Source organism: Crinia signifera, chromosome 11, assembly GCF_055691185.1.
Source record: "Crinia signifera chromosome 11, ASM5569118v1, whole genome shotgun sequence".
Lineage (NCBI taxonomy): Eukaryota > Metazoa > Chordata > Amphibia > Anura > Myobatrachidae > Crinia > Crinia signifera.
The window spans coordinates 101391828-101414099 of record NC_139227.1 but is presented as its reverse complement, the minus strand read 5'-3'; the positions used below and the strand labels follow the sequence as shown (position 1 = coordinate 101414099).

The following is a 22272-nucleotide window of genomic DNA, read 5'->3' as shown; positions in this document are numbered from 1 at the left end:
GTGGTGTGTGAAGTCTGTAAACATTCAAATAGATTTATTAACTCAACAGAACTCGAAACCTAGGCCTGTATACGTTATGTGACGCACAAAAATTTACATTTCCTTCCAAAGTTGCACAGCCAATATCTTTTGCTGCACACAGCCTTCGTAAAATTAGAGGGAACATTGGTGACAAGGGATATAATGCCGGTCAGGGTGACGCGGGAGATAATGCCGGGCAGGGTGACGCACGATATAATGCCGGTCAGGGTGACACAGGATATAATGCTGATTCAGAGTCAGGGTGACACAGGATGTAATGCCGACTCAGGGTCACAGAATGTAATGCCGGCATGGGGTCAGGGTGACACGGGATATAATGCCGGTCAGGGTGACGCAAGAGAAAAATGGCTCGCTACACTATATTATTCTCCCACCACGCCCTAGTGGATGGTAGGGCATGAAATACCGCCTGTCGGCACATGTCGGCTCAAAAAACAGTAAAAAAAACCATATTGACCTTTTCACTGTCGACCTTCCCCATGTCGACCTAATGACTCTGTTGACCTAATGACCCTGTCGACCTTCCTTCATATTGACCTAAAGTCATATCGACCTACCTGCATGTCGACCTAGTGGTGTGGACCTACTTGGTGCATGACAGTATCCCGTATGGCAGAGGTCGAAAGGAATAATACAGCGAATACAACCACATCTTATGTACATAGATGGGTTACATGAAACACATGGTGACCTGGTGGGTATAGTCGGCTTGATATCATGTCGCACAGAGCTGTGTCATTTATTTATTTATTAACAGTTTCTTGTATAGCGCACACATATTCCACAGCGCTGTACAGAGTATAGTTCAACATTCACATCAGTCCCTGCCCCAGTGGAGCTTACAATCTATATCCCTACCACATGTACACGCACACACAGACAGTCTAGGGTTAATTTTATTGGGAGCCAATTAGCCTACCGGTATATTTTCGGATTGTGGGAGGAAAACGGAGCACCCGGAGGAAACCCATGCAAACACGGGGAGAATATACAAACTCCACACAGTTAGGGCCATGGTAGGTATCGAACCCATGACCTCAGCGCTGTGAGGCAGTAATGCTAACCATTACACCGTCTGTAATTGCTCGTTTATGTTGTGTTGTTTATTACATATTACTTACTTTGTTGTGCATTTGTAGCCTCCCTATAGGGCGAATCATGTCTGCGCCAATGACTTGTTACATTGTGTGTTTGTGTTCATTAAAGTGTTGACTTTGTGTACATTGTGTTGTAGACGCTCTCCCTTGGCTATGATGTGCACTACATTAAGCCCCGCTGCTCGGGGACCTGGCCTATCGGACATGCACCAATACAGCCAATGGCTGGCCATTCGGCATGAGGCCAACCTGCTGCCCATGAAGGAAGACCTGGCTTTATGGCTGACCAACATGCTGGGTAAGAGAGGATTTAAAAAAATGTTTCTTTGCAATATGACAATTGAATTGACATAAAGTATATGGGGAACACAATACGGGATACGGTCGGTTGGTTGACCTAAAGAGGGTCGACAGTCATCAGGTCAACATACTGGAAGGTCGACAGGTGTCTAGGTCAACATGGGACCAGGTCGACAGGTGTCTAGGTCGTCACAAGCATTAGGTCGACATGGGATAGGACAACAGTCAAAAGGTCGACATGGGGTTTTTCACTGTTTTTTGAGCCGACGTGCCGACAGGCGGTATTTCATGCCTTACCACTAGGGCATAGTGAGAGAAATAAATAGTGTACCGAGCACAGCGAGCCATGCGAGGGGACACGGTGCACATAAAACTGTGTCCATGTCGACGGTGTCAATATTCGGGTCAAAAAACAGTGAAAAACCCCATGTCGACATTTTGACTGTCGACTTAACCCATGTTGACCTATTGCTTGTGTTGACCTAGACACTTGTAGATCTTGTCCCATGTCGACCTAGACACCTGTCCACCTTCCAGTATGTCGACCTAACGGTGTCGACCAAATGACTGTCGTCCATCTTTTGGTCAACCCAATGATCCCATTCCCACAATACAGCTAACAGGTGCAGTTCCTTGTGGAAATCGACTAATACAAAGGCCAAAACAATATAACAACTAGCACCAGAGTCGCCATGAAGGGATTTCAAGGAAACAGTGTATATGTTATACGGAAAAACCAAAGGCTTCTTCCTTGGGATGTTGGATTGTTGGGCAGGGGTGGTATTACAGAGGGGCCCTGTGTGCACACTGTACTCTGTGGAGCCCCTCCTCTGCGCATACTCTGGTCTCTAAAACCATATCACCCGCTGTGTTCCCGGATCCTAATTTCTAGGTCTCTGAAAACATGGTGCCCAACAAGTTCCACAGACAATTTTCTACTGCAAATCATCAAAAAAATGTCCACCAGAAGAGACTAGGGCTAAGTCCAAAAAGTGGGGCTCAAGATGATAAGTCGACAATGTCTAGTCATTAGATCGACAACATATCGTTGACATAGACAATAGGTTGACACAAACAAAAGATGACATGACAATGATCGACACTTGAAAAGGTTGATATGTTTTTCACACTTTTTTCTGTGTAGACATTGGCAGTTCACGTGATCAGGCGTCCGCATTGACACCAATAGAACATGAAAAACTCATGTTGAACTTTTCATGTGACAACATTTTTCCAATGACAGCCTGGTGCATTTCATCCTTTTGGTGTCAACTTGACTATTGTCGACGGAGACACTTTCAACCCAGAAAGTGTATTACACCAAGACAGTGAGTTACCCGGCTCCACAGCAATTACAGTTCAGTGACCACACATTGTGTAGGGAGCAGCGCGAATGTCACACACGTGGTACTAACAAAGTGCCACGTACCCACTGTCCACACTACGTGGTACTCTGACAAGATGTCATGTACCACTGTCCACGCTGGACTATTACACACTACGTGGTACTGACAAGGTGCCACATACCCACTGTCCACACCACGTGGTACTCTGACAAGGCGTCACATACCCACTGTCCACGCTGGACTATTACACACCACGTGGTACTCTGACAAGGTGTCACGTTCCCACTGTCCACACTGGACTATTACACACGACTACATGGTACTCTGACAAGGTGTCACATTCCCACTGTCCACACTGGACTATTACACACCATGTAGTACTCTGACAAGGTGTCACGTTCCGACTGTCCACACTGGACTATTACACACTACGTGGTACTCTGACAAGGTGTCACATTCCCACTGTCCACGCTGGACTATTACACACTACGTGGTACTCTGACAAGGTGTCACATTCCCACTGTCCACACTGGACTATTACACACGACTACATGGTACTCTGACAAGGTGTCACATTCCCACTGTCCACACTGGACTATTACACACCATGTAGTACTCTGACAAGGTGTCACGTTCCGACTGTCCACACTGGACTATTACACACTACGTGGTACTCTGACAAGGTGTCACATTCCCACTGTCCACGCTGGACTATTACACACTACGTGGTACTCTGACAAGGTGTCACATTCCCACTGTCCACACTGGACTATTACACACCATGTAGTACTCTGACAAGGTGTCACGTTCCGACTGTCCACACTGGACTATTACACACTACGTGGTACTCTGACAAGGTGTCACATTCCCACTGTCCACGCTGGACTATTACACACTACGTGGTACTCTGACAAGGTGTCACATTCCCACTGTCCACGCTGGACTATTACACACTACGTGGTACTCTGACAAGGTGTCACATTCCCACTGTCCACACTGGACTATTACACACCATGTAGTACTCTGACAAGGTGTCACGTTCCGACTGTCCACACTGGACTATTACACACTACGTGGTACTCTGACAAGGTGTCACATTCCCACTGTCCACGCTGGACTATTACACACTACGTGGTACTCTGACAAGGTGTCACATTCCCACTGTCTATGCTGGACTATTACACACTACGTGGTGCTCTGACAAGGTGTCACATTCCCACTGTCCATGCTGGACTATTACACACTACGTGGTGCTCTGACAAGGTGTCACATTCCCACTGTCCATGCTGGACTATTACACACCATGTAGTACTCTGACAAGGTGTCACGTTCCGACTGTCCACACTGGACTATTACACACTACGTGGTACTCTGACAAGGTGTCACATTCCCACTGTCCACGCTGGACTATTACACACTACGTGGTACTCTGACAAGGTGTCACATTCCCACTGTCCATGCTGGACTATTACACACTACGTGGTACTCTGACAAGGTGTCACATTCCCACTGTCCCACACTGGATTAATATACAATCCTTTTGTACCTGTAATAAACTTTTATGAACAATTTATTTATTAACAATTAGTCTTTGCCCCAACAGAGTTTATAATCTATGGGGGAGATGTACAAGCAGTGTATGGGGTGGAGAGGTAGGACAATGCAAACCAATCAGCTTCTACCTATCATCTACCTCACACTGATTAGTACTATGGGCAACTTCTCCACCTTTACACTTCTTAAAACACCTCCCATTATAATCCCAACCACGTGAAGATTTATACCGAGACCACAGTTATTTATTTTATTGCCTGAATCCTATTAGTGGTTATTAATGCTAACCACTACTCCAAAAGTGTTGCCCAATTTTTAGCCTCCAAAGACACCAAATACCTGAGATCTAGCAAATATAATTTAATGAGTATTTATAATACCGGTGTCATATCATATGCACCCCTGGGAAGAGGGACAAATTGGCGCACCTGAAATTAAGGGGTGTGGCCTGATGGTTGGGGGTTTGGCCTATGATTGCATCACTTTTCACGTGGACTGGACAGGCCACCATTTTCATTGATGTGGGGGCGTGGCCAGCAGCTCAGAGTGCTGGCCATGCCCCCTATCCTGTCTCCCTGAACAGATGCACTCAACATCCATTCGTTGCTGCTCTGCTCGGCAAGGCAGCGAGTGACAGGGGGACTTACAACTGCATACCTCCCAACTTCTGTCCGAAAAGGGGGCGGGGTGTATGCAAATGAGGGCACGGCTTATGCTAATTAGCCGCGACCTCATTTTCATACGAGAATAGACGCTGTGCGCATGCGCACAGCGTCTATTCTACTAGATTGGTGGTCTCCCAACTGTCACCCCCCCGCAGCGGGACAATGCCTGCCGCGGGTGGGACAGCGGGACAGGACCCGAAAATCGGGACTGTCCCTCTAAAATCGTGACAGTTGGGAGGTATGCAACTGCCCAATCCCCTACCCACCACCGCGGGACACTACTGCCCACAGGTGGGACATTGGGGCAGTAACAAAATATTGGGGCCGCCCTGTGTGTATCAGGACAGTTGGGAGGTATGGTAATATTCTTATTGCAGTTTGGGATTTGTTTTTAAAACAAAAATTACACTTTTTAATTTTTGTTCCCAAAAGTATTTTTGCTGCTGTTCTTGTTGTTGTTGTAAACACGCTTGTATGTAAAACGGTGTTTCTTATGGGTATGTTTAATAAAGCAGATTCTATCATTTTCTAGGACGCAATAGACAAAAAATAGAATCCAGTAGCGCACGCAGGGGGGGTTTCTGAGTACCCAGAAACCCCCACAGGAGTCTAAGGGCCCTCCAATCCTTTTGTACCTGTAATAAACTTTTATGAACAATTTATTTATTAACAATTAGTCTTTGCCCCAACAGAGTTTATAATCTATGGGGGAGATGTACAAGCAGTGTATGGGGTGGAGAGGTAGGACAATGCAAACCAATCAGCTTCTACCTATCATCTACCTCACACTGATTAGTACTATGGGCAACTTCTCCACCTTTACACTTCTTAAAACACCTCCCATTATAATCCCAACCACGTGAAGATTTATACCGAGACCACAGTTATTTATTTTATTGCCTGAATCCTATTAGTGGTTATTAATGCTAACCACTACTCCAAAAGTGTTGCCCAATTTTTAGCCTCCAAAGACACCAAATACCTGAGATCTAGCAAATATAATTTAATGAGTATTTATAATACCGGTGTCATATCATATGCACCCCTGGGAAGAGGGACAAATTGGCGCACCTGAAATTAAGTGGTGTGGCCTGATGGTTGGGGGTTTGGCCTATGATTGCATCACTTTTCACGTGGACTGGACAGGCCACCATTTTCATTGATGTGGGGGCGTGGCCAGCAGCTCAGAGTGCTGGCCATGCCCCCTATCCTGTCTCCCTGAACAGATGCACTCAACATCCATTCGTTGCTGCTCTGCTCGGCAAGGCAGCGAGTGACAGGGGGACTTACAACTGCATACCTCCCAACTTCTGTCCGAAAAGGGGCGGGGTGTATGCAAATGAGGGCACGGCTTATGCTAATTAGCCGCGACCTCATTTTCATACGAGAATAGACGCTGTGCGCATGCGCACAGCGTCTATTCTACTAGATTGGTGGTCTCCCAACTGTCACCCCCCCGCAGCGGGACAATGCCTGCCGCGGGTGGGACAGCGGGACAGGACCCGAAAATCGGGACTGTCCCTCTAAAATCGTAACAGTTGGGAGGTATGCAACTGCCCAATCCCCTACCCACCACCGCGGGACACTACTGCCCACAGGTGGGACATTGGGGCAGTAACAAAATATTGGGGCCGCCCTGTGTGTATCAGGACAGTTGGGAGGTATGGTAATATTCTTATTGCAGTTTGGGATTTGTTTTTAAAACAAAAATTACACTTTTTAATTTTTGTTCCCAAAAGTATTTTTGCTGCTGTTCTTGTTGTTGTTGTAAACACGCTTGTATGTAAAACGGTGTTTCTTATGGGTATGTTTAATAAAGCAGATTCTATCATTTTCTAGGACGCAATAGACAAAAAATAGAATCCAGTAGCGCACGCAGGGGGGGTTTCTGAGTACCCAGAAACCCCCACAGGAGTCTAAGGGCCCTCAGCTGAAAGCTGAGGGTCCCCTCTTTCCCTAGGTACAAGAATTGTAAAAATCGGCCCTTGGGAACCGGAGATATCTGACTTCAAAGCAGTGGTCCCCATCCAAGCCTGTTAATTGCTCTTCCCAGTCAGATATTTCAGGTTATTTCTGGCTTAGAGTTTTTCTGAGGGTATATTCCACAATCTGGGACTCTCCCCCATTGATGGACACTAGTAGCTTGTCTCTACCTTGACCACTACCAGAGATATCAGCCTTCCAGCAGCTGGTTACTGTTCCAGCTCCACACACCTGGTATGTAGTTCTAAATACTCGTTGGCAGATTGCTCTGCCTCTTGAACTCTGATCCCCTAGTCCCCAATACCATTTGGTAGGTGGGATTCTCTAGTTTTAATTCCAGTAAAATCTAAGAAATCTAATTCCGGGAACTGGAGATATCTGCAGTCAAGCAAGCTGTCCTCCCACCAGAAAATTATGAATAATAAGCCCACTCCACTATACACCCCTCCTCTGCATATTAAACATCCTCTACCACCCTGGAAGTTATGTATCAGGGCCCCTTCATTCAGCCCAATGCCCCCTTCTCCCACCCCATCTCCCACCATCTGTGCAGTAAAGGGGTAATTAGTGGAAATTACTGATCCAGGCCCTACATGCTGAGTGGTTGATATAATACCCCCTACCACCCGCGGCAACATCAAAGCTTCCCCCACCCCTACTGTTGGAGTATCGGTAGGGGCCCCAATACATTGCTATGCCCAGGGGTCTACACTGCTGTTGACACCCCTGTATGTATGTACAGTATGTATGTATATATATGTATGTATGTATATATATATATATATTTTTTTTTTATTATTATTATTATTATTATTATTATTTATAAACATTTGGTCTATCTATAATACTTTAACTGACCTGGTGTATACTGGGTCACCTAAGTGTCCATCTCCGTGCTTTGCTCCACCCCTCTGGAAACCCCCTTCTGAAAATCCTGCGTTTGCCACTGGAATCTGATCACCTCTTTTCATTTTTAGAGGCATTAGTAAATATTTACCCCTTATTGGCCAATGAGAGGTGACCCACGATCTGTATATTGCTGGCGAGACTTCAGATGCTCCGCCCTCACAAAGCGCCCTCATAGGCTCCCTGTAAGAAACGCTTAAGGGTCTTAATGGATTTTCCATTTGAATGAAGAAAAAAAAGGGTCTTTCATGCACAGTATCCTCATTTGAGCTAATACAGCTGAACTGTAAAATATGTCAGAGCTCTGGTTTAGAAACAGCGCACAACCGCGTGCAGCCATAAAGCACGGTAAATTGAAAGCTGACACCTAATATATTTTTCATTGAATGCAGATGTTCGCTGAAATAAGCGATTCTCCAAGAGTCTAGCAAGGAGGAAAAGATGTGACTGTAAAACCTTAGTGCGTTGGTTGTAACGGGCCAAGCAAACTGTATCATACACAACTGATAAATGTGTCACATAAAGTGTCACAGCACAACCCGGCAGTAACGCAAACAATGGACAATATACAGATCATCTGGTAACAAAGTATTTTCAGGAACTCAGTTTCCTTATGATCTGCAGTGTTTACCTGGGCTACTCATGTAGTTAGAGGGGCATCCTCATTGGTCAGTGGGCGGACCTAGCTATCACCATGTTTCTCAACCCCCATCAGCACAAATAATGTTTGCAAAGTATTAACTGGGACTAGAGATGGGCAAAACGGGTCACTAGCGAGAGCTGGGATCCAGCAGATCAGTTTGTAAAAAAGATTTGTATCTTTTAGGCGGATCACCGGTTCACTTTGAAAGAAGGGGTAATTTGATAATAACGAAGCATAATTTATTTTACAATCATTTATTCCCATTGTTTTTTTACTTTATTTTTTTTAAAACAGTGAGCTGAACAAATTAGAACATACATACCCGAGTAAAACACTGATCGATGGCTGGGTGCAGAATCGCCATCGATGGCGTCTGCACCGATGGCCATCCCTAGCAGCCTTGTTATTCTTTCTTTTACTTGCAGTCACAGCACTGTACTCAGTCTCCAGAGTTAGTACATCTCAGCTGCCACAGGTGGCAGTGCTGAGATCAGGCAAATGCATTGTCATGAAAAACGAAACTGAAAGTAAAAGAACTACGATTTTTTGGGATTGGCGGCTCCTTCAGTCTTTTACGTTCAAAAGACCCTCTTCATTCACGAACGACCCATCTCTACCTGGGACAGTGCGATGTTCCATATAGTTCTGTGCAGGTTGGGAAACGCATCTTTAAAATGACTGTAAAAAGTACTATATAAGGTGCTACATAAAATACATCGGTGACCTAAACTTGGAAGGGGCAGCAGTCAATTCCTGAGGAAACAGTGACATCACGACCAAATATTCTGTGATGTCAGTTCTGCTGCTTATTCTCTAGATCAGGCATGTCCAACCTGTGGCCCTCCAGCTGTTGTGAAACTACACATCCCAGCATGCCTCGCCATTGTTTTAGCATTCTCTAATGGCAAAACTGTGGCAAGGTATGATGGGACTTGTAGTTTCCCAACAGCTGGAGGGCCTTAGTTTGGACATGCCTGCGTAGATGGTGGATGCCCAACCGTTCAGTCTTCTTGTGTCAGCAAAGCAATATATTCACCGGAACTTTTTGATGGAACATGTTTTCCTGTATGGCTGCCTAATATATTTATCCTTACGCTTGTGACAGGGAAAGAGGTTACGGCGGAGGCGTTTATGGAGAAGCTGGATAATGGGGCACTGCTCTGTGAACTTGCAGAAACTCTACAGGGCAAATTCAGAGAGAAGCACATGGACACCAAGAAGACTGGGAAGGTGAGTCAGTCACTCGTCTGCTCCGATTGCATTGTTACCCCGAGGGTGAGAAATCTGGCGCAGAGCCTGGTGCAATGATTCGTAAGACTGCCGTAGAACCCAGATGCAGCATTAGGAAAATACTACGGTACCTATTATGGTTTATTGTCTAGTATTAGGTCAGTAGTCCAGGTATCGCACACAGAACTTCTGTGACTTTGGGGTCTAAGCACTGCAGAGAGATAAAGTACCAGCCAATCAGCTCCTAGCTGCCATGATGTGGGCTGTGTTTAAAAAAAATGACAGTTTGGAGCTGTATTTCATTTTTGTATTGCTTTGTCTTTCCTTCTTCCATGTGTCATTACCAAGACTGTATTGAGAATTCTGTGTTGTATCCAAGGTCAGCATTTGGTTATACATCTAGCAGAGGGGCTGGTGATCCCTATACCACGCCATGTGTCACCAGGATTCAATAACAAGCTCAGTATAGAGGAAACATTGGGGAACTGTGCGGTGACAGGAGATGAAGACTCATGAGCACAATATGCAGAATAACTGTCACCTTGTAATCACCCATCATCTGCTCATTCTACATACGGATCTGATGAAAATTAAATAGGAAAGGATAGTGGCCTGTGGGAGAGTTCTGAGTGGCCTGTGGGGGAGATCTGAGCGGCCTGTAGGGGAGATCTGAGCGGCATGTGGGGGAGATCTGAGTGACATTTTGAGGGATCATCATCTGAGCAAAGACATTTGGGGGACATCTGAGTGGCATGTGGGGAAGTGAGTGGTATGTGGGGGAGTTCTGAGTGGCAAGTGGGGAAGTGAGTGGCATGTGGGGAAGTTCTGAGTGGCATGTGTGGAAGTGAGTGACATGTGGGGGTGTTCTGAGTGGCATGTGTGGAAGTGAGTGGCATATGGGGAAGTTCTGAGTGGCATATGGGGAAGTGAGTGGCATGTGGGGGAGTTCTGAGTGTCATGTGGGGGAGTTCTGAGTGGCATGTGGGGGAGTATTGAGTGGCATGTGGGGGAGTATTGAGTGGTATGTGGGGAAATAAGGGGCATGTGGTGAATTGATTGGCAGATGAGTGACATGTGGGGAAGTGAGTGACATGTGGGGGAGAGAGTGGCACATGGGGAAGTAAATGGCATGTAGGGTAGTTCTGAGTGGCATGTGGGGAAGTGAGTGGCATGTGGGGAAGTGAGTGGCATGTGGGGGAGTTCTGAGTGTCATGTGGGTGAGTTCTGATCGGCATGTGGGGGAGTATTGAGTGGCATGTGGGGGATAATTGAGTGGCATGTGGGGAAGTGAGTGGTATGTGGGTGAGTTCTGAGTGGTATGTGGGGGAGTACTGATTGGCATGTGGGGGAGTTCTAAGTGGCATGTGGGGAAATGAGGGGCATGTGGTGAATTGATTGGCAGATGGAGAAGTGAGTGACATGTGGGGAAGTGAGTGACATGTGGGGGAGAGAGTGGCACATGGGGAAGTAAATGGCATGTGGGGGAGTTCTGAGTGGCATGTGGGGAAGTGAGTGGCATGTGGGGGAGTTATGAGTGGCATGTGGGGAAGTGAGTGGCATGTGGGGGAGTTCTGCGTGGCATGTGGGGAAGTGAGTGGCATGTGGGGGAGTTCTGAGTGGCATGTGGGAAAGTGAGTGGTATGTGGGTGAGCTCTGAGTGGTATGTGGGTGAGTTCTGAGTGGCATGTGTGGAAGTGAGTGGCATGTGGGGAAGTGAGTGGCATGTGGGGAAGTGAATGGTATGTGGGGGAGATCTCAGTGGCACTTGGGGAAGTAAGTGGCATTTGTGGGTAATCTGAGTGGCATGTGACACTTTATGCCCTGCCAAGTCTGAAACTTGCCCATAGCAGCCAATTTCTGCACCACGCCACCTTCTCTGTGCCATATGACCCCTTCTGCATCACATGACCCCTCTGCTCAACTCAGGGAGGTCACGTAGTGCCGGCACCACATGCGGCATCAGAGTAAGGACGTACAGCCTGCACCCCCTCTCTCAGTGGCTGCTGGCACAGGAAACACTGCTGTCACTGTTGGCAAATTAGAAGATAATTAGGAATGGTTTGGCAGGAGGCAGATGATTGGCTGTCAGGGATTATGTGATGCCTGTGGAATCTAGGGAATGTATTCCAGCAATGAATGGGGGGAGAGAATATAGGTCAGATGATGGAGCTATGGAAGCCAACATGAATCCTTCATAGTTTCATTGGACAGAGCATACAAAGTAGTGGTTAGCATTACTGCCTCACAGCATGGGTTCGATTCCCACCATGGCCCTATCTGTGTGGAGTTTGTATATTCTCCCCATGCTTTTGCTGGTTTCCTCCCGAGTTTCCTCCTACAAGCATATACTGGTACTGTAGGTTAATTGGTTCTACTAAAATGAACCCTAGAATGTTAAGTGGCCAAATAACATGTGATTGACAGCAGGTCCGATGCAATGCACCGGAGCTGGGAAGGCTTTGCTGGGTTTGCATGAGATATCACATGCAAAAGGGCCCTGGTGGCTCAAAGGTGGATTGTGGGCTACTTCTGTGAGGTGAGAAGTTGCCTAGTGTATGCCCAGATTTAGAATACATAGGTAGGATACATATATCTTTATATGTAGTCAGTGACCAGTGACATCAGCACTTACAGTATATTTGTAGAGCAGTGATGTCACCACTCACTGGGAGGTTGCTCTGTAATGGACCATCCTGTATCTGGGTTACACTGACACGCTGCAACTTCACATGTATAGAAAAATAAGTCACAAATGATGAGATTTAAAATGTATTTGTCCTCGGCCTGCAGACGGATCATGTTTCCTTTAAACATGTGGGTGGAGATAAAATAGCAGCCTATCGGGCCCTAACTGTCATGTTACAGGCAGTGTTTGAAAAATGAGCGTTAGGACCCACAAGCTAATTGGCTGGTACTTTATCGCTCCCCACTTTATGTATATGCTCAGTAAATAGACACCTTAATCTGTTTTGCTTGGTCAGTAATTCTTCCACCTGTGTGCACGGACAGAAATCCTGAACACATGACCTGTTGGAGAACGTGAAGACTGGAAACCTCTGGGGTAGCCAATCCGTATGATCCCAGCTGCTGTAGTACTACCCAAATCTTTAACCCCCCCCCCCCCCTTCCCCCCCAAACTGATATTATGGGCCAGGACTGCTGGGACTGGTGATTCTCAGCAGCATAACAGGACCCTGAATCCAAACCCCCCCCCCCCCTCTGCATTAAATAAGTTGGTGAAACCGAGATGGAAATAAAAATACAAATGGCCATAAATTAGGAATGATGAAGTAACTGGGCTGCCCCTGAGTAGGGTGTAATTGGCCCCTAAGATACATACAGCCTGGGCACCGCTGTGATTTGGCCAAGCGTAATATTTGGGATTTTACTACACTGGATATTATCCTGCCAGCAAAGTGTTAAAGAGTTTCCAGCTAATCCCATTCAGCCAATTTATTTGGAAAAAAAAAGCAAAGTCTATAAGTATTTCTTTCTCTGATTTCACAACAGCGGCGGAGCGGAGAACCCCAAGAGCTTACAGCAAGCCAACCTGAGAGCATTGTTGCAGGATGACATCATGTGTTTTACTCTCACATTCACATCCTGCATAAAAGCCGCAATCCATCGCCATCAGCGAGACAAGATCGTACGGGGACGGTGGCAGGGGAGCCATTGGCCTGATATTTGAGAGCAGGTTTGCGGGCACCCCTGCTTCAGAGCATAGGCGGGATATTCTACACTTGTGTCAACACAATCCGCGCTCGCCACATGGAAAGCTCATTATACTGCCAGAGTCCCCGGCGCTCGCTCTGATCACAGAGAACGACTTATTAAGATAACGAGACGTGCCAGGAATTCTCTTATTGTTATAATTATCTCACAGTTAAAGATATTCTCTTAGAAAAGCAAACAACATTTTCCTCTGTGTTCATTAGTAAAATAAAAGGGACTCAAACAGTATGCGGTCATTAGGTCGACAGGCAGAATGCCGACACATGAAAAAGGTTGACATGGCATCGCCATGGGCAAAAGTCAACACAAGCAAAAGACCGACATGGACAAAGGTCGACGAGTTTTTCATGATTTTTTTTAAACGGACTTGTTCATACTTTACCATCTCACTGGGCATAGAGGGAGAACATAAGTGTGCCAAGGACAGCGAGGCACCATGCTTGAAGCATGGCAAGCGCAGTGCCTATGTTGACATAGACACTGAAAAACTCATGTTGACCTTTTTCACGTCGACCCTTTGAATGTGTCCACCTTCTGCCTGTTGACCAATAGTGATCGACCTATTGTCTGTTGACATTATACTTGTCGACTTAATGACCCCCCAACCTGACTCAAACTTCAATAGAATTTCATGGTGATAAATAAATAAATGTCTCTTCTGCCGTTTGGCCAGCAGGTGGTGCTCTCCTATTGCTGGTATGGCGCATTGCTTTACTGCGCAGGAACTTCCTATAGTTCATCTTTTCTGCTTATAAAGAGTAGTTATCTGCTGTTACAGCAAGTCGTCTCAACAAACAACATTTCTGGCAACTGTTTGGCCATTCATTCTCTTTATTTATGTTCTGCAAATGGGTTCAGTATGATTTACCTACAATCAAAATCCCGACGGTCAAAATACAGACATCTAAAATATAGACAGGTCAAAAATTAGACACAGGTTTTCCTATTTTTTGGGGTCTGTATGTTGACATAGGTCGACATGAACCCGGTGATTCGGGCACACTATTATATTCCCCCTCCATGTCCAATGGGATGGTAAAGTATGTACAAGTCGGTTTCAATGAAAAAAAAACATTTTGGTATTTTGACCTTGTCGGTATTTTGACCGTCGGTCAATGGTTGGCGGTACTTTCACAGTCGGGATTTTGATTGTAGGTAAATTGACCGCATCCCCTGCAAACACGGGACAGCCAGACGAGACATCATGTAAAGCAGACGTGTTCCCCGTACGGATACAGCATTGCGCTGGTGACTGTTCTCCCTGCATCAGGTCATTAGACTTCAGCTTCTCCTATAGATACATTCATGAAAGGTGCCCATACACGCTGCGATTATTGCAGTGCGTTTTGTACTTTTAAAGTACAAAGCGCATTGCACGTGCGATAATCGCAAAGTGTACCTGCGGGGATGCGATGCGTGTCCCCGCAGGTACAATATTGTAAAGCACAAAAAGATGTGATGCGATGTCCATTAACTTTAAAAAAAAAGTGGCTAAAATCGCATCGCACCAGCAAAGTACAGTACATCGCATCCCCCTACAAGTGCCAAAATCGCACGGCACAAATAAAGTACAAAACGCACAGCACACATATCGGTGCGTGTATGGCCACCTTTACTCTCTGATTACTGGTCCAGACGTAGGCACAAGAATCCCCCTCCAATACCACGGTAATAAGTCGACAGTATCTAGGTCAACACCAAATGGTTAGCACATGAAACCACCTGGAAATAGTTGACACGTTAAAAAAAGGTTGTCATGGTGTTTTTTTATGGCAATTTGTAGATTTTATCACGTGGACCCCCAATTACTTTATTATTCCCAATCCACATGGATGGATAAGTGTGAAACAGTTAAAAAACAATTAAAAAAGGGGGGCGTGGCCACGGCAGTGAGGGAGTAAGGAGGTTGTGGGAGCTCTCCGGCTAAACATCCGTCTGTTAACTGGTTTGCTGTGCTGTGCGTGCCCGGGTTTGATCAATCCCTTCCGGGTCACCTACCGCGTGCTGTGCCGAGAGTTGGAGGATAAGGTGTCAGGCGTCCCTGATAGCAGCGAAGGCGCGGCTGCTTTACAGCGATACCTTCTGCCCCTGGACCCGGTGAGAGCGGCGTTAACGGAGCAGGGGTTACACTCAGTAAAGACGCTGCAGCTCAACAGTGACACCCTCTGCCCCTGGACGCCGGTGAGAGCGGTATCAACGGAGTGGTGGGGGCTGCACAGTTACTCCCAGAGAAGACGCAGCTGATACACAGTGACACCCGCCGCCCCTGGGCACCGGTGAGAGCGGTGCTACCGGAGCGGAGGGCACCGCGTTGACATATTCAGTGAAGAGGCTGCTGCTCTACAGAGATACCTACTGCCCCTTGGCGCCGGTTCGAGCGGTGGAGCCGCACAAGCATATACAGTGAATACGTCGCAGCTCTACAGCGATACCCGCTACCCCTGGATACCGGTGAGAGCGGTATTGATGGAGCGGTGGGGGTTGCACAGTTACACTCAGTGAAGACCCAGCTGCTATACAGCGACACTCCCTGCCCCGGGACGCCGGTGAGAGCGGTACTAACGGAGCGGAGGGGGCCGCGCAGACCTATCCAGTGCAGAGGAGGCGGCTCAACAGGGTTACCTGCTGTCCCTGTGCGCCAGTGAGAGCGGTGCTAAGGGAGCGGTGGAAGCTGCACAGACATATCCAGAGAATACGTGGCTGCTCTGCAGAGATACTTGCTGCCCCTGGACACCGGTTAGGACGGAGTAAAAGGAGCGGAGGGTGCTGTACGGACATACCTGGTCCTGGGTCACAGTAAAACGGTGAGGAAAGAGACTCCAGGTTTATCAAAGATTTTTTGTGGAGGGGTTATATCCGAGAGAATCTGCGAAGCGTGCAGGCCCATTTGGTGGGAAGGGAGTGCGGCAGGGAAAGAGAAAGGAAAAATAAAAGTATAATTCATATTGTGGACTGATCCTCTGAGCAGGAGGCTAGAGGTGCCCCAGTGTTTCTTTGAACCTTGCAATATACCTGCTAGTGTGACTGAATAACATGGGGAAAACCGGTAACGCAACTGCCGCAGCAGCAAAATTGGAAAGGTTTGCCCGCTCGCAAAGTAATGCAGTACAGACCCCGAACACTACTCCACATACCACCCCATCAAAATCTACAGCCCCCCCAGTAACCCCAGAAATATCATTGCAGCAGGTTTTGGAGGCAATAGCCAGTAGCGAGCATCGTCTCACTGACAAAATTGATGCAATCCAGTCACAGATTGCAGGTCTACAAACTGATCTTAAACGTACTAACGAGAGAATCCAGGACACAGAAAACCGTATTTCGACCCTGGAAGATGAAAATACCAAAACTGGTGTTAAGTTAAAAAATCTCTCATTCCAGGTGTCAGAAATGAGGGCTAAATTGGTCGATGTAGAAGGAAGGTTGCGGAGGAACAACTTGTGATTTATTGGTTTACCTGAGCGTGTGGAGGGGTCTGACGCAGTGAAATTTTTTGAGAATTGGTTGACGGGAGAACTGGGTAAAACATCTTTGTCTGCACAGTTCGCGGTTGAAAGGGCACATCGTATCCCTTTCAGACCCTTACCACCGGGTGCCCCCCCACGTACAACAATTATTAAACTCTTGAATTTCCAGGATAGAGATGCAATTTTGCGTCTGGCCCGTGAAAAGGGTCAGTTGTTGTATGATGGTCATAAAGTTTCGGTCTTCCCAGACTTTGCTTTGGATGTTCAACGTGACCGAGCTAAGTTTGTGGACATAAAAAGAAGACTTCGTGATTGTAAATTGAAGTATTCGATGATTATCCTTCAAAACTAAGAGTAGTTAATGACGGTGACTCTGTTTTTTTTTCCACGCCGGACGAAGCCGCAAAATGGCTTGATAAATGGCTACCGGGCCGGCATCAGCAGGCTCCCAGTTAGAATAACATGATTGATTAATCCTTTATAGTGCCGGAGAGCCTCCCTACACTTTGGTGGCCAGGGGTTCTTATTTTATCGCCCCAAGCGATTGAGGAAGTTTTGTTAGGTTTTTTTCCCTTTTTTTTTTTTTTTGGATATAATTGCAAATGGGTAGTAGTGGTTTAAAAAGTAGGCCAAGTAGTGGGTGATATACAGGGAGGGGGGTGGGAATGGGTTCTATATGGGGTAATATTTTTCCATATGTTTTGTGTTGTTATTTTTGTATGTATTTTGAAATTTTGTATCTTTCAGTCAAGTTAGGGTATTGGAGTTTGGAGAGTGGGTATATTCGCAACTTTCTCCCATTGTACTGGAGTGGTACGTCCAGTAAGGAGGAGGTAGCTCTGCCTTTTATCCCATCTTTACCATGGTTAAATTAATATCTTGGAACGTGCGTGGTCTCAATAACAAAATTAAACGTTTGGTACTTATGTATTATCTGGGCTCCCATGTTAAATGCACCCTATTTTTTCATACCCCTACTATCCAACTACGCATGGAGTTGATTTTATATAGTGTGGCGAGCGCAGCGAGCCACCGCGCCCGAAGCGTGGCGAGCGCAGCGAGCCCCGCGAGGGGACGCGGTCTCATAAGAAAAACGGGAGCCCAGATATTACATAAGTACCAAACGTTCTTTAGTTATCGACCACCTAAGGAAATCCAAGGCAGATATAATGTGCATGGTTGAGACCCACCTGGTGGGTGGGAAGCTATTGGCATTGAAGAGGCCTTGGATTGGGAAGTTATTCCATGCCCCATTTACTTCCTCCTCCCGTGGTGTTTCAGTGCTGATTAGGAAATCGTTAGCATTTACATGTAATAATTTTGTGATAGACCCGTCTGGTCGTTATATTTTTCTCAACTGTGTGGTTAATACTCAACAATTATTATTATTATTTGTCTATATCCCCCCTCCATTCAGTTTTGATGTATTGCTGAAGGCGGCGGAATTCGTTGCAACATATCCACTAATCCCTGTCATCTGTACGGGAGACTTTAATAATGTAATGGATCCCCAAGGGGACAGATGGCGATCCACCTTACCTGATAAAACTAAGAATACAAAAGCTTTTAGCAACTTTGTGTATGATATGGGTTGGGTGGATATTTGGAGAGTACGAAATCCAACTAGCCGGCAATATTCCTGCTACTCCGCTACTCATCATGTATTTTCGAGAATTGACCTCGTTCTCGTATCCAGAGATATAACCCTGAGTGTGGAGAGTGTTGGATATATGGCTAGGGGGATTTCTGATCATTCCCCCGTTGAGTTGGACCTCTCCGAATCAAAGGAGCTTGGTCCAAGGTTCTGGAAATTTAATCCTAGCTGGTTGCAATCTTTTGAACAGGACGACAGGATTCTCCTTCAGTGGGAGGAATTTTGGGACCTAAACTCTGGGTCTGCCCCTGACTCCATCACCTGGGATGCCTTTAAGGCATTTGTAAGGGGAACCTTGAAAAAGCGTATAGCCGAGAAAAAAAAAAATGACAGAGAGGCTATCCTTCGGTTGGAGAGGGAAACAGTGGTTAGAGAAACCAAATTTCTAGTCGATGGTACGGACTCCTCTAGACTCCAGTGGCTAGAGTCCCAGGAAAAATGGCTGCAGGCATTAAAATCCCAAAATCAGAGAGTAATGTCAGCTAGATCCCAAAAAAATTATCAATTTTCTGATAAGCCTGCGAAATACCTGGCTTTTTTTGCTCAGGCCGAAACCTCCCTTAATAAAATAGTTTGTATTCAACAAGAGGATGGAACTAGAATTCATGCTACCCCCGACATTGGTCAAGAATTTATAAGTTATTTTACTTCTATTTATACCTCACAACTGAGGAATACCCAGTTGGACATAGATGTATATCTTGCTAAAATCCCTATTCCGACATTAGAACAACTAGAGACATTAGATCTGGAAGCCCCATTTACCATTGAAGAGGTGAGGAGAGCAATAACAGAGCTGCCTAATAATAAATCCCCTGGATTAGACGGTATACCAGCCGAATTATATAAGAAATATATTGACTATTTTGCCCCACTCATGTTACATACCTTTTCTTCATGTTTCGATGAGAATAAACTTCCCCCTTCCATTGTAGAAGCAAAAATAAGCCTAATATTAAAACAGGAGAAAGATGGGACTAAGGTCGAGTCATACCGACCTATATCGGTGCTAAATGTGGAGGCAAAGGTACTGGCTAAAATATTGGCCACTCGCCTTAACAAATATATTTTAAAAATTATTCATCCCGACCAGAGTGGTTTTATGCCGGGTAAATCAACCGAGCTGAATCTTCGAAAATTACACAGCCACCTACAGATCCCTGGCGCGGCAGATACCCAGCCTGCTGTGGTATCATTGGATGCCACTAAGGCTTTTGATGTCATCGAGTGGCAATACTTATGGTCGGTCCTTAGGGCCATGGGATTCGGTCCAAGATATATCAAATGGATACAGTTATTGTATACGAATCCCCTGGCCCGGATCTCAATTAATGGCTGGACATCGACTTCATTTCGGTTGACCAGGGGAACAAGGCAGGGATGTCCACTATCCCCTGCCTTGTTTGCCCTGGCAATAGAACCATTGGCATGCTTATTGAGGGCATCCTTATATAAGCGGGGATTTAAGGTGGGTGATGGCTCAGACGTGGTATCTCTCTACGCCGATGACCTGTTGATCTACCTCTCCAAATTTGGCACTGATATACTCAAAGTCCTAGCTGTAATTGATAAATTTGGGGACTACTCTGGAGTGAGAATTAACTGGTCTAAATCCCATATTTTACCCATTAAACCTGAACCTATATCTCTATCCTCCCAATTACTCCCATTAAAGTTTGTTTCTAAATTTAGATACCTTGGTATATGGGTGACAGTGGACCCAAAAGAGTTTATTCCTTTAAATGTAGCACCACTTTTGGAGTATTTTGAGTCAAAATGTAAAACATGGAGAAGACTCCCATTGACAATGTTGGGACGTGCAAATTTAGTAAAAATGACTATACTACCGAAAATATTATATGTACTAAGACAGTCCCAAATCTACATCCCCAGCATAATATTCCGTAAGCTTAACTCCATTATGATCTCATTTATTTGGAATAACTCTAGATCAAAGGTTAGACTCAAGGCATTGGTTAGAGAAAAAGAGTTGGGAGGGATTGGCCTACCAGATTTCAAAAAGTACTATCTTGCCTCACAATTAGCGCAAATGAATCAATGGTTCGATGAGAGCCCTGTAATTGGATTAGTAGACGAATTGGTGAAGGTATCTACACCAGAGATTAGACCAGCCTCCAGGCTACTCCAGGGTTACACACTCCTTTTGGATACACCCCTGGTGGTTCAGTCTATAAGGGTGTGGAATGAAGCAAATAAATTTGTAGGGTATACTGGTATTGATCCCCAATATCCATTAGAAGATAAACAGATGTTTAATAACTCTGAAGAATTACAACTCACCCGAGTTTGGGGTTTATTCCAGATTAACTCTTTGAGTCAATTTTTTATAAACGGGCAGTTTAAATCTTTTGCTCAGCTCAGTAGGGAGTTTAGTTTACCAAAATTTTATTTTTTTCGTTATTTACAACTAAGAAGCTGTCTGGAGCATCATTACCCCAACCTAAGATTGAGCTTCAGTGTGTCACCCTTAAAAAAATATGTTAAAACTGCGGTAAAAAAAAAGGTATCTAAAATATATAGAATAGTCACTGCAGAGGCAGATAGAGATGACTTAGAAAAGTTAAAAATTAAATGGGAAGAGAACCTGGGTCCCCTAAGTGAGGATGATTGGCGAGTCGCGCTGTCAACATATGCCAAGGCCTTATCCTCCATAAAAGTGCAACAAATTCAACTCTATGTATTACATCGCGCTTATATGTCCACTTCTAGATTGATTAAATTTGGCTCCGTATCTTCAATAATATGTAATAGATGTAAGACCTCCCCTGGTACTTATTTCCACCTCCTATGGGAATGTCAACCAGTGTTGGAATTTTGGGGGAGGGTCAAGAATATTATTATCCACACTGGGGTGGAACGGGACCTCTTGACTAGTAAATGCTGTATTTTGAATGTTCTGCACTGCGACGGAGTTGAGTCAACGCTAAAAACATATATAAGCAGTTTGTGTTCTCTTGCAAAGGTTTTAGTTTCCAGATACTGGATGGCAAACACGGGTCCCCCGATAGATGAATGGTTAGCATTAGTAAATTACACAATTGAGCAGGAATATTATTTGTCGACCAACCAAGGTACACTTAGTAGGCACAATGCAATATGGGTTAAATGGAGAGCCTCAAAGTATTGCACCTATAAAAAATAACACACATTATTTAAATAGAGTCAAACATGGTGATTATGATATATTTGAATTATTATACACACTATTGATAATAATAATTAGAAGGAAAGAGCAACTTTGGTAATATATGCTCTCTCCCCTATATAACACTTTTGCACTTCCTTTTTCTACCTTTTTTTTTTTTTTTTGCCAGTCTATGTGTCAGATATTGCCTGGCAAGTACTGTACTTTCGATAGATGAATGGTTAGTACTAGAAAACTACACAACTGAGCAGGAACATTACAGGTCGTTTAATTAAGGAACACTTAGTACTCACAAGGTAATATGGTTAAATGGAGAGTCACAAAGTAATGCACTTATAAAAGAGGGAGGAGAGAGAAGGAAAGGAAAAAAAAAAAAAAAGAAGAAAAGATAATACATATTATTTTAATATAGTTAAATATTATGATTATGATCTATATGCACTATTGATAATTAGTAGGATAGAGCAATTTTGGTAACATCCTCTCT

The 22272-nt window shown here is 45.2% G+C and overlaps 1 protein-coding gene and 1 long non-coding RNA gene across 6 annotated transcripts in view; one reads left to right on the top strand and one right to left on the bottom strand.

Moving 5' to 3' along the window:
* Positions 1-22272, top strand: part of GAS2 (growth arrest specific 2) — a 139930-nt gene that overhangs the window by 62479 nt on the left and 55179 nt on the right. For all 5 annotated transcript variants that reach the window (XM_083163994.1, XM_083163995.1, XM_083163992.1 and 2 more), the window contains 2 exons: positions 1277-1437; positions 9642-9766. In XM_083163994.1, the coding sequence (XP_083020120.1) occupies positions 1293-1437; positions 9642-9766 (270 nt within the window). In that variant the 5' untranslated portion in view covers positions 1277-1292. The remainder of the gene's footprint in view (positions 1-1276; positions 1438-9641; positions 9767-22272) is intronic.
* LOC146045259 (uncharacterized) overlaps positions 1-22272 on the bottom strand; it is a 55613-nt gene that overhangs the window by 24065 nt on the left and 9276 nt on the right. The window lies entirely within an intron of this gene.